The sequence below is a fragment of the Nuphar pumila genome, chromosome 15 (genome assembly GCF_984573655.1).
Source record: "Nuphar pumila chromosome 15, dmNupPumi1.hap1.1, whole genome shotgun sequence".
Lineage (NCBI taxonomy): Eukaryota > Viridiplantae > Streptophyta > Magnoliopsida > Nymphaeales > Nymphaeaceae > Nuphar > Nuphar pumila.
Window position 1 is genome coordinate 40835214 of NC_143263.1, and position 13837 is coordinate 40849050.

The 13837-nt window shown below is 35.8% G+C and overlaps 1 protein-coding gene across 1 annotated transcript in view; it reads right to left on the reverse strand.

The window, feature by feature from the left end:
• Positions 1 to 13837, reverse strand: part of HCF101 (ATP binding protein) — a 138096-nt gene that overhangs the window by 123013 nt on the left and 1246 nt on the right. Inside the window, exons 4-7 of the mRNA XM_089990039.1 lie at positions 13773 to 13823; positions 11666 to 11821; positions 2643 to 2786; positions 2415 to 2557 (exon numbers count right to left, since the gene is read on the reverse strand). Coding sequence (XP_089846165.1) covers positions 2415 to 2557; positions 2643 to 2786; positions 11666 to 11821; positions 13773 to 13823 — 494 coding nt within the window. The remainder of the gene's footprint in view (positions 1 to 2414; positions 2558 to 2642; positions 2787 to 11665; positions 11822 to 13772; positions 13824 to 13837) is intronic.

Here is a 13837-nt window from a genome sequence, read left to right on the forward strand (position 1 = left end):
CGAGACACCAATCAACTTCCTTAACTACCTGCTCTACAAACATTCATTGTTTAGCTCCTTTCAGTGCCCACCACTTAATTCTAGGATCTATCCTATGTCTACCCCTTTTGCGGCATTGTCTAATTCTAAGATCTAAAATTAAGACTCTATGTTGTGTAGCTACACTTTCTCCTGGTATAACCTTACAATCGATGCAACAACCTCTATCTCTCTTTCTAAGTAGGAAAAAATCTATCTGACTCGTATTAACCCCACTTTTAAATGTTACTAGGTGAGACTCCCTCTTCCTAAACCAAGTGTTTGCTAAGATCATATCATAGGACAAACAAAAATCTAAAATCCTTTCTCCACTTTCATTTCTTTCTCCTATACCATAGCCTCCATGGATATTCTCAAATACATCCCTACTAATGCCTACATGTCCATTAAGGTCACCGCCGATGAAAAGCTTTTCTCCATAAGATGTCTCTTGTACTACTCCATCTAAATCTTCCCAAAATTGATGCTTAATGGAATCATCTAAACCTACTTGAGGTGCATAAACACTAATAATATTAATAATATCCGTACCTAATACTAATTTAATAAGTAAAATTCTATCACCCTTCCTACGGACCTCAACTACATTATCTATAAACTGACGACTCATAACAATCCCTACTCCATTCCTATTCCTATTTATTCCTGTATACCAAATCTTATATCCCCAAGGTTCTATCACTTTAGCTTTCTCACCTACCCATTTGGTCTCTTGAAGACATAAAATATCAATCTTTCTCCTACACATAACATCTACTAACTCTACCAACTTACCAGTTAAAGACCCTATGTTCCAAGTGGCTAACCTAATTTTATGGTCTTGGACTAACTTCTTTACCCCCACCCGTCCAACAAAGTGAGAGAACCCTTGCCTATTTGACACCACACCCAGGCGCCGGTGTGACGTGTCGCTTCTGGGCGACGACCTAGCAACCCTTACACATTTATCACTGCCTCCGGGCCTAGAGAGTACAGCGCGTCGCTCAGTAGGGAACGCCCCAACGAAATTCTCATATTGGTTCATTTTCATAGGATATGACAAAGTTTTTATGCTGGCTGTCACAGGCCTACCGCAACCCTCCTCCTTTATCCGGGCTTGAGACCGGCAGTGTATAACTACACTGAAGGGACAATTCTAAAACATAAAATAAAGGTTGTTGTCATCCAAAAGAATTCTCTGCTCCACGCAACCCTAGAATAGGGTTTTTTAAAAGGGGTCAACTGGATTCGGGTCTCGGGTCCGGTCCTGGACCCGAGATGTCTTCTCGTTGCTGTTGGACCTGGGACGCTCGAACCCGTGTTCGTCTGGAATAAGTACGCAGGGGTACATCATCCCTACGTCTTGGTCCCATGATCTGGGTCGGATCCACTACGTGGGTCCGATCCTCCATCCCATTGGTGTCGAAATCCTTGGACACGCCTGGGTCACTTTGTGTAGACCGAACCCGGGGCAGCCCCGGGAATGTCCTTAGTTGTTTAAAGGCGGCACCTAGGGGCAGCCCCACCGCCTGGGCGACCAAATTTGGGTGGTGGGGCCCTATATTACCACCTAGGCTTTTTTTAAGAGCCTAAGTTTTTTTTTGTTTTGAAGACATATCATTTGTTTTCTTCTTAGAGAAGGAGAAGAAGGAGAAGGCATGCTATTTGTCTATTGCTTGTATTATGTCTATTGTTGAGAAGAAGAAGACATTATTTGTCTATTTCTTCTATTAGTCTATTGTTGTTAATTTTTTTGTATACATGATTTTATTTTTTGTGTATTGTTCATTCACATTATTTGTATGGTTTGTTTATCCAATTGTTAATTTATTCTTAATTTGTTTGAGCAGGTTAAGGTTATGTAATATAATTGTTTTATAGTGTTCAACGGCATATTATTTGTCTATTGCTTATTGTTGATTGATTTTATATTGTATACATGTTTCTTACTATGTTTTTTATGTTTTTTTTTTGTTTTTTTTATTTAGGGTACTGCCTAGGACCCACCTAGGCCTTTTTAGGGGTTCACCGCCTAGCGCCTATGACAACTAAGGGAGTGGCAGATGACTTTATCATATTTATTTATTCATTTTCATTAGCAGATTTTTATATTGACACCATTCATTGGACAATATTTATCTCTGGATTACATTGTGGTCCACTAAGTATCCTTTAGTCAATCCTTAATGAGAAACATTCAAATCTAAGCTTTACTGGTTTTAATCAAATACTGAATACACAAAGTTTAAATTAAAAGGTCTTGAAAAGCAGTTTAACTGTTTAAGAGTGAAAGAGGAGGCTCAGTTGTAACAATCCATTAAACGCATATTGGTTTAAGGTTCAAACGTATGAAATTCCAAGTTTCAGAAAGAAGCAGTAACAGCATATTGTCATACCATTCAGCAGTAGTAAGTAGTTGATTGATGACCCCAGAAACCATTGGGCCACGCATAATAGCACGCCCTTCTCCAGCAAATCCAAAAGATACCAACTTTACGCCCATGTACTCAGTGGGAAGTATTGTTCTTGTCTCTGGATTCTATCAAAATAAATGTCCAATGTACCATTACAAAACTAGATAAAATTGGCTCCCATGTCAATGAGCATATGACTGAAAAGAATACCATTTCCAACAACCGATTTTCAGGAGAGACCATTGTTGGCAAACTAGGACCATAAACATCAGCATCAAATATGCCTACTTTTGCTCCCATTCCAGCTAGTGTGTAGGCGAGGTTTACAGCTACAGTAGACTTCCCAACACCACCCTGCACAACTTAAATGGCCACTATCATAAATAAGCTGAAGAGGTGCCCATGAAGTTAAAACAGATGCTTCTAACTTTCAGAGCAAGAAACATCTCCAAATTCTGGAACTTAAAAAGAGAGTACTTACTGTTAAAATTGTACATATATATTTATATATATATATATATATATATTTAAATATATATATTTTTTGATGTATACACTTTTCTTTATTTTTTCTTTTTCTTTTTGTCTAGTTCATTTAGAACTAGGTTTAGTTCTTTTTAAACTAGACCTTGACTAGTCAACAAAATGTTGACTAGTCAAAAGAGTAGTTGGAGCTAGTCCAACAGCTCTATTTGTAGCCGTTGGACTAGCTCAAACGACCCTTTTAGAGTCCCTTCTTTCCCCTCTCCATTGTATATAAATAGGGGTCATTCCCCCCTTAATATTTATGCTTCTTGCATGAATGTTTATCAATAAAACATTATTTATTTTAAGCCTCTTATGTTTGCCCTTTTAGTGGGTTTTGTGAGTGAGCCCATTTGTGGCTTTTGGTGTGTCCACTTCAGCATTATCGTGGATCTTGTTGGAGGCTCCCATTTTTTTACATGGTATCAGAGCGAGGTCACTCGACTCTTGAGGATTGCTTATTGCCTCGTTTTCCATGCTCGTTAAAGAAAGAACGAATTGCTTGGTGATTCAAGTGCTCGTGTGATTGTGCAAGTGTGGTTCATTGGCTCGTGTATTCGTGGTGGTATGCTCGTGCTATTACTCTCTCCTTTCTCATCTATTATTTTCTTCTCATCTCTTTGTCTCTACTTTGTAAGAATGAATGACAATGAGAAAGTCACCATCATACACATGAAACTCAATGAAACTAATTTTGTAATGTAATCTTTAATAATGAAGCACCACATACGGGGGAAAGGATTGTGGGGATTAATTGATGGTTCCGATCCGGAGCCTAAACTAGTCCTCACAAAGGTAGAGAACAAAAAAAAAAGTGCCTCTTACGGTCGGTGAGAAGACTAAGTCACTAGCTACTTATGGAAAAAAATGGAAAGAGTAGAGAATGAGGCATGCCAATATTATGTCTTGGTTAATCAATAGCGTGGATATTAAAAAATGCTCTAGTCTCGCAAAATTTGAGTATGTCAGCAAAACTTGGGAATATCTTAAGAATATGTATTCCCTTAAGGATATTACACGTGTGTAGTCTACAAAATAAAGTTCGGACAATAACTCAAAAGAACAAAAGTATTAGGTAATACTATAATAAATTATCTGAACTTTGGGAAGAATTGTCTATTCTTGAGCCTAAGTGGCATTGCCTGGAAGATATAAAACTCTGGCCAAAACAACTTGATGCGGAACATTTCTATCAATTTATAAATGGCTTGAGATCAGAGTTTGAAAATACTAAATCAGTTCTTCTCCATAGATGAAAAGCACTCTCTATTGTTGACACTATTGAAGAATTAAGTATGTAAGAGAATAGCCTAAGAGGGCACTCTTTGAAAAATAAAAACGACTCTGTTTTAGCAGTCTCTAGACTAGGAAACTACATACACCCCTACAAGCCACCTCATTGGAAAGAAGAAAATGAGCATGATAACAAGCCTTATTGGAAACAAGGCAATGATTATGACAGAAAAATTTTTATTTGTTATAACCATGGTTGCCAGTTGAGGAAGCGAAAGCGGGAAGCGATACGAGAAGTGGGAGCGGGAAAGCGAGGCACTTTCAAAAATTTAGGAAGCGGGGAAGCGTGGAACCACTTAGGACCGATTCGGGAAGTGTCTCGGAAGCGACCTAGGAAGCGTCTCGGAAGCGAGGGGGAAGCGAAAAAAATAAAAATAAAAATAAAAATAAAAATACAAAAAAATTGAAAAAAAAAAAACAGGGGAAGCGTGGGGGAAGCGAGGGGGAAGCGTGATGGGAAGCGCGCTTCCCATTAAAGGGAAGTGTGTCCCCCATTAAAGGGAAACGCGCCCCCATTAAAGGGAAGCGCGCTTCCCAAAAAAGGGGGATGCTTCCCCCCACGCTTCGGAAGCGCGACGTTTCACGCTTCCGAAGCATGCTTCCCCTTTTAGCTAGGCGCTTCCGGTAACCCTGGTTATAATTGTCATGAACCCGGGCACACTAAACCTCAATGCCCAAAGTTTAGAAAAAGAGAGGAAAAAAAGGTAGCTTCAGTTGGTTCTTTACAAGAGACAAATGAAAACAAACCTCATGATGCATCCGTATCAATATGATAACTTATGAAAATTCTCCAACCTCTTCTTAAAGGGGTATCTTCTTCAAATGAAACCACAACTGGAGCAACAGTTTCATCCTTCTCTGATCCCGATAAAACTCGTTGGCTTCTTGATTCTGGTGCTTCCTTTTATATGACCCCTAAAAGTAGTTCTTTATCCGAATGTCATACCAACTCAAACATGTCAAATATTTTTATGACCGATGGTAGATCTCTTGAAATAAAAGGAATAGAGAATTTCAAAAAGTTTTTACAAAACTTCAAAAAATTTACCATTCCAAAAGTTAGATATATTCTAAAGTTAAATTTAAATCTCTTATCAGTTTTACAAATATCTAACCATGGATATAATGTCTCCTTCTCTTTTGATGGTTGTTGGGTACAGGATCGCAGGTCAAAGAATCTAATTGGGGAAGACCATAGAGATGGAGGTCTCTATTACATAATTTTTTTGGAAATACCCAAGGATACATTTTGTTATAATGTTAAGAAATTAGAGTTAGATTTATGGCACAAACGACTTGGCCATCATAATGTATCCAAAATCCAACACTTTTTAAATTTGAAAATCATGAAAATAGAGTTAGAAGCTTTACAAAAGGTTGATACTTGGACCATTAAAGATGTTCCATAAGGAAAGAAACCTATAGGTGGTAGGTGGGTATACAAGATTAAAAACAAGAGTGATGGAACTCTTGAAAGATATAAAGCTAGATTAGTTGTCAAGGGATATTCTGAAGAATATAGCATAGATTACGAGAAAACCTTTTTTCCAGTCGTCAGAATGACCATTGTTAGAACTTTAGTAGCCTTAGCATCTATTAGAAAATGACCTATATTTTAAATGGATGTCAAAAATATTTTTCTTAATAGAAATCTAGTTGAAGAAGTTTATATGGAGGCACCACCTCGTATAAATATTCCTAAGGGTAAAGCTTTTCGTCTGAGAAAGGCTCTTTATGGTTTTAAACAAGCACTAAAGGCTTGGTATGACCGGTTTAGTCGAGTTATACTTGATATTGGATTTAAAATTTGTTTTACTGATACTGCATTGTTTGTTAAGATTTTTGATGCAGGTATTCTTCTTCTTCTTCTTCTTCTCTATATGGACGACATGATCATCACTAGAGAAGACAAATAGGGAGTTGAAAATATTAAAAAACTTCTCAAAACATATTTTGAAATGACTGACTTAGGGTTTTTAAAATACTTCTTAGGAATCGAAGTTGTGTACTCTCCTAGAAGATATTTATTATCTTAGTCTAAATTTGTTTTTGACATTGTCTCCAGGTTTGGAATCATAGATGATAAGAGAGTTGATACCCCAGAGATTGTGAATTGATGATGGAGAATTTCTTGAAGATCCTACTCCTTATAGACAGCTTATCGGATCACCCTTTTATCTTTCAATTACTAGACCTGACATAACACACGTTGTACACACAGTTAATCAATTTCAGCACGCTCCCACTTTTGTTTACATGCAAGCAGTTTTGCGTATTATTAGATATATTAAGACTTCTCTTTCTCAAATACTCTTTTTGTCTACTTCATCTTCTTTAGATTTAATTGCTTATACTGATGCTGACTGGAAAGGTGATCCCAATAACAGGCACTCAATTATGGGTTTTACTGTTTTCTTAGGTGAATCTCTGATTTCGTAATGATGCAAGAAGCAGCAGAAAGTTTCACTTTCATCAACGGAGACTGAATATCAAGCCATGGCAACCATAATGATGGAGGTAGTGGGGCTCAGATGGTTGTTGGATAATATGGGAGTTCAAGTGACATGAGCCGCTCATGTGTTGTGATAACAAGAGTGTGATCTATATTACCAATAATCGTACTTGTCATGAACATACTAAACATATTAAAATGGATTGTCACTATCTTCGAGAGGAGTATCTACATGGGACCATTGATCTGTCTTATGTTACATTAGTGTACCAGTTAGCAGATTTTTTCATCAAATGACTCATTGCTCTTTGATTCCACTTCAAAAGTATCGGCTTATTTTATGTCTGTGATTCCCGAACGCGCAACAATATCAGTTGCAAACTTGTTTTGAGACAAAATATACCCTCTTGAAGAGTATGTCACTTCAATTCCTAAAAAGTATCTCAAAAAACCAAAGTCAGACATATCAAAAGATTTTTTAAGCATAGTTTTAATTTCTTCAATTTCCTTCTGATCATTCCCAATGATGATCATATCATCAACATACAAAAGCATAATGATAAGTGAGGCACTTGTGGATCTTACAAAAAAAGCAATGTCAGTATAAAAGGATTTAAACCAAAGATTCAACACAGCTTTACTAAACTAATCATACCACGCTTTAGGAGTTTGTTTAAGCCCATATAAAGTTTTTTGAAGATGAAGAACCATTTCATTTTCAATAATCAGGCCAGGGGGAGGATCCATATACACTTCTTCATTTAAATTTTCATTTAAGAAAGCATTCTTAATGACTAACTAATATGTAGGACATTTTCTAATGGATGTTAATGCAACTAGAGCCCCAACTGTGGTCATGCGAGCTACTAGAACAAATGTTTTCTCATAATCTATTTCATATTCCTAGGAATATCCTTTTGCAATTAATCTTGCTTCATATCTTTCTAGGGACCCGTCACTCTTTGTTTTGACTTTAATTATTCATCTACAACCTATTGTCTTCTTTCCTTTGGGAAGAGGTTGGACTGCCCAAGTATGGGCCTTGTATAATGCATCTAATTTTATTTTCATAGCTTATACCCATTCTTTTATGTTTTTAGCTTCTTTGTAGTTAGATAGTTCATGATATGAATAAATTGCTAAAAGGCAAGCCCTATAATTTGAAAAAAAAAATATTCATAGGAGACAAACCTATTTGGAGGACTATGTATCCGTTCAGATCTTCTAACACTAGATTCTTCAACATTTGTTGGTTGATTATACATTTCAAAAGCACATGGATGCTCCCCATTATCTTGTCTAGAATATTGTAAGAGGTTATGAGTTGGTTCTCTTTCTTCACTCAGTCCATTAATAGATTCAAAATTATCAATAATTTCATTATTTGATTTAGGTAACAAATCAAATAAGAAGGCATACTCAGATTCTTCCTTCGGTTTTTCAAGATCAAATTCATTTTCATTTTCAAGAAATGTTACATTTCTAGAGACATAAAGTTTATCATTTGTTGAATCATAGAATCGATAGCCTTTTTTATTTTCGGCATATTCAAGAAAAACACATTTTATAGCTTTAAGAGAGAGTTTGTTATATTTTTTAAGAAGCACAAAGCATTTACATCCAAAGACACAAGTCTTTTCAAATCAAGAGAGATCTTAAAAAGCTTTTCAATAAGGGATTTGCTTTTCAAAGTTTGAGAAGGCATTCTATTTATTAGATATACCGTACTGAGAGCGACTTCGGCCCAAAAAAAATTTGGAATTTCTTTTGAAATAAGTAGGGTCCTAGTAGTTTCAATAATATGACGGTGTTTTCTTTCAGAAATGTCATTTTGTTGGGGGGTCGTGGGACAAGATCTTTGGTGTAAAATACTATGAGTTTTTAGATAGAATTGAAATTCATTTGAAAAAAAAACTCTCCTGAGTCGAAGCAGAAGATTTTAATATTTATTAAATTAATTTTTAACTAGATTATGAAAATTTTAAAACACGAAAAAACTTTAGATTTGAGTTTAAGGAAGTAGATCCAAGTATGTCTACTAAAATCATCCATGAATGCAACATAATATGAATAACCACCTTACCCCCATATATCCGAATGCACTAATTCAAAGATTTCATTAGTCAAGGAAATTCTAGATCCAAAAGGCATCATTTGCATTTTTCCAAGTATACAATTTTCACATACAAATTTTTTATCCTTACAAAAAATTTTCAAAAATAAAAAATGAGATAATTTGGATATACTTGGGTGTCCTAATCTTTTATGCCAAAAATCTAAATTAATGTCTTTGATATGATTACAAAGAGTTTTTGGGTAAACATAAGAAATTCATATAGTAAAGATCTCTTCTTCTATGGCCTTGCCCAATCAGCTTCACTAAAGATCCTGCACCCAACAAACCTTAGATGAGAAGAATACTTTACACCCATAATCAAAAGTTTGAGATACAGAAAAAAGATTTAAATATAATTTTGGAATAACCCACACATTTGGAACAAAAAAAATTTGAAATATTGTTGAGGTTTCCTATACTTTTAACTTTCAAAGAAGTACCATCGGCGGTTAATACACATGAAAAATAGGAATTAGTGCAATCAGATAATAGAAACTCATTATGAGTCATGTGAAAAGAGGCATCTGAATCCAAAATCCAAGAAGACTTACCCGGAAGAGAAGAAGAGAAGATGGCGGCGCCGGATGTAGAAAGAGTGGCTTTAAGAATTTGTGAGACGGCCTCCGCTATTTGGGAAATTGTTAAATCATTAAAGTTGCCCCCTTTCTTTAATTCTTGAGGTTGTTCACTTACATCGGCCACTTTCTTGAGCTTGGGACAATCCGGTCTTATATGCCCCAATTCTTTACAATAATGACAAGTAATTTTACCCTTATATCTTCCTTTGTATCCTCTCCCATTATGTCCTTTTCCATTGAATTTTCTTTCAAAGTGAGGTGGTTTATAAGTTTTTACAAAAAATTTGGGTCTTGATACGGCAAAAACCTCATTATTAGACTTGTGAATTTCAAGTCTTGTTTCTTCTTGACAAATTTGAGCAAGAGCCTTACTTATAAAAGGAGTCAAAATCTTATAAAGCATGGAAGACCTAACTTGCTCAAATTTTGATCGGAGACCATAAAGAAAAGAGAAAAGGTTTTCTCTTTCAACTTGTAATTTCCTCATTTCAATAGCCGAACCTTCGCATTTTGGTTCTAACATCGCTAGTTCATCCCAAATAGGAGATAAAATACCATAAAAGTCTCTTACACTTTTATCTCCTTGTTTGGCATTACGTACCATGTCTTGAAAATAATATAGCCTAGCCATATCTTTTTGAATGAAGGTGCTCTTTTGGAAGATTCATGCATCGCATGCCCCTTTAAATTTGATGATGTTGGTGGCGATCTTGAACTCCATGGTATTCATGAACCATGAGAGAATTTGAGCATTGCTAGCTTCCCAATCCTTCAACTTGTTTTGGTATTCTTGCAAAGCTTTCTTTTCTTCTTCTTCGAATAGGGCTTTGACTTAATCTCCTCTTCTTTTTAATTTAAGTTGAGGTTTATTAGTGGTTCCACTAACAAAACCCCAGAGCTTTTTACCTTTGATGTGATTTTCTATAGCGGTCGCCCACATCAAATAGTCGTTTTCATTGAGCTTGTAGGAGATGACGGAGGCAGAATCTCTTTCTCCCATAATGAAGAAGACTTGTGATTGAAGACTAAAGGTTGAAGGGCACCCTCACAAAGAGAGCAATTCCAAGATAGCTTTCACCAATTTAAGAGCCTAGCTTTGATACAATGTAATAAAACAAGAGTGCACAATCAAAATGCCAACGAAAGGCTACACAAGTGCACAAATATACTATGGTCTCTAATGAACCGATGACAATCTCATAAAAGAGATATACAAAAGCATGAATTCCACAAGAGCGCAAAGGCACAAATTTCACAAGAGCACAATATAGAAATAGGTTTTGTATTGACACACAAAATGCTTTAGAAAAAGCATATATTACATAGAGGGGTGAGGCTCTATTTATAGAGCCTCACATGCATTGAAGTGAGGCAGTCCAACGACTAGTTGGACTGTCTCCCTAACAGTCCATTGAATTTACATAATTATAAAAAACAAAAATAAAGAAAACCAAAAAGACTCTACAGTCCCTATTGGACTGTACTAAATTACATATTATTAAATGACCAAAATACCCCTGATATATTTATACAGTTAGGTATAAATATATACACACTATTTTAACAGTCCTACCATCTTAGGAAAATGGCCATTACATAACCTATCTCTAACATAGACAACTCAATAAGGGCCTTCAACAGGAACCATTCATTCTCAAAAGGTCAATATCTTATTTGGTTCTCTTTTCCCTATTCTAACAATTACAAATTCTTGACATGCACAAATATAGTAGAGGTGTAAATGGATCAGCTTCCTATCAACCGATTACCATTTACCTATATTAAGTAAGCTTTCCAGATCCAATTTGCTAAACAGAATGGAACAAATTTTAGATTTAGTTTTATGCAAATAAATATTATAAAGGAAAAATTATGATTATTATCGAAAATCCAATTGCCAGTAAAACTGCATCTACAAGAGATAACTGGAAACAGTTTTATAAAGGTCTATTCCATCCATATTGAGATCTGGCTCCAGTTCTGAATAATATAAACACAATTACGGTACTCAAATCTGTCCTGAATCCATACCGTTTACATCCATAATATAGAGTACCCAGAACAGAAGAGGAGACTTTTCCTCCAACTTAGAGACATAAGTGGACAAAGAACAAATAATGGTGAAGACGAAAGTTGGCTAATGAAGCCTAAAACTTAACACCCCACATTTATAAACCTATTTCCACAAAGATCATAAATTTCAATCCTCAGTTTGAATATAATAATTACGAAAGCAGAGAAGAAATAGTTGCAAAAACAAAAGATATACCTTGCAACTGGAGACAGCTATTATGTTTGAAATTTTCTGCAATCCCTTAGGGAGTTCCGCAGCAAACATATGCTTTGCAGGTTGGGCAGACATCTGCACATTCACTTTTCTAACCCAAGGAAGTGCTGCCACCACCTCATTTGCTCTATGCTCAAACTGTCAACAAAGGAAATTTTCTGGTTAATGAAAACAACTGTATTGAAATAAACAGAATCTGGTCAAATCAAATTTTCCTAGGCAAGTTACACTCTAGAAACCAACAAGTAGTTATAAAATCTATGGATGGCTCTTAAAACTCTGACAGAATGTATATTGAGATAAATCACAACAAAAAGCAGTGGCATTTCTTCAATTAGTAGTGATGCAAAAGAAAATGACATAATGAAGAAATATTTGGACAATGGGAATACACCTATAGGACACAACAAAAGGACCAGAAGATACAGAATAAATGTGATGTGAATGATATAGAACTCATGAAAAAAATTGTTGGGTACCAAGGTTGTCAAACTGCGAAGTGGAAGCAGGAAGCTGAAGTGAGGCATTCTAAAATTGATAGGACGCAAGAAAAGAGGAATCGATTAGAAAGCGAAATGAAAATAAAAAAGGAAGCGATATGAGATACAAAATGGGAAACACGTGGGAAGCGAATAAAAACTAAAATAAAAATATCTACTCTTGAATTTCATGATTTTTTAGTGCAAGAAATAATTTTTTGTCAAAATCTATAAATGATGGTTACCAATTTAGAGAAAGCATATGAGAAGTGAGTGGGAAGTGTGAGAGGAAACACACAGAAAACATAAGAAGAATTGTGAGATAGCATATAGTAAACATGGACAAAGTGTCAGGGAAGTATAGGAGAAGCATTGGAGAATCAAGATTCCCATTAAGTTTCGGAAGCAAGGAGTTTTGCGCTTCTGAAGCAAGTTTCTTGGGAAGTGTGCTTACCACCTATCTAAGAAGTTTTAATTAACTCTGTTAAGAACAATGGCATTTGAAGAATCTCCAAACATAGGACATAAGAAAAATAGTGTGAAAACTTAGAACAGGATGAAGAATACATTTTCAAACAGTGGAACCAAATGTTCAAACTTAGGCACACACGCACCTAAAAACCCATGCATGTACACAATCCCCCCTCACCCCCCCACCCCCCCCCCACACACACACACACATAATTGTTAACATGCTTCAATTTTGCAAACCTTGTCATAGTAATTTACTGGACTGGAGTTATACTACACCCTCTACAGAGTTTTGAGTGGTAATGGTTTTCAACACAGCCCATCCTAATAGTTTCATAATGGAGCAACACTTTCAGGACATATTCATGCAGTCTACAGAAAACGGAAATACTACAGACTCCTTTTGTTGTATGTTCTCAGATGTCTGCCATATCAATTCCCTTTTTATTGTTCCTAAAGAAATGCAATGAATGACTAACATGCTCCTAAGCAAATAAACAGATATCAAGCATGTAGAGAGAAGTTAACATGATAGCACACCCTTACGAATAACAATTTCAATTACTACATCCCAGATCTAACCTTTTTATTCTCTTTTTATTTTTTAATTTTTTTTTTGTGGGGGGGGGGGGGGGGGGAATGCATCCAAGATCTAACAATAACAAACAGCAAAAGCAGAAATGTTTCTTTACTACTCTTTACTTTGGGTGGCATGGTTGCTTTCCCCACGTGATCTTTTACAAGTCTTCTTGCTTTGACTTTGATAAAAGTATTAAAGTAAGAAGAAATCTGGTAACCAGCCAACTTGATCAGCCATTCAGCCGCAAGTTACTTTAGAACCTGACCAATAATTTATCAAAGAAACAGCAAAATCTTCAACAAACAATTGATGCAATATTATTTGTCACATGGATCAATTTTGTTATCATCCAAAAGATCTACATCATGTAAAGGTGCAACTGGTTTTATGAAGTTAAAACCAAGTTTGGCCACATACAAGAGAGTCGAGGTATGCTTCTGAAGAGTCATATCAAGTTTCCCCATCAAGGAGGAAATAAATCAACAGGAAGCCTTTGCAAGCAAAAGAAATAAAAGAACTGTTTCAAAAATAGAGAACTTATTGGCAAGCATTGGATTACCATATCTTTGATCGGACATGCAGGTGTTGTAAGCTCCAAACGAAATGAAACCTGAAATAAATCAA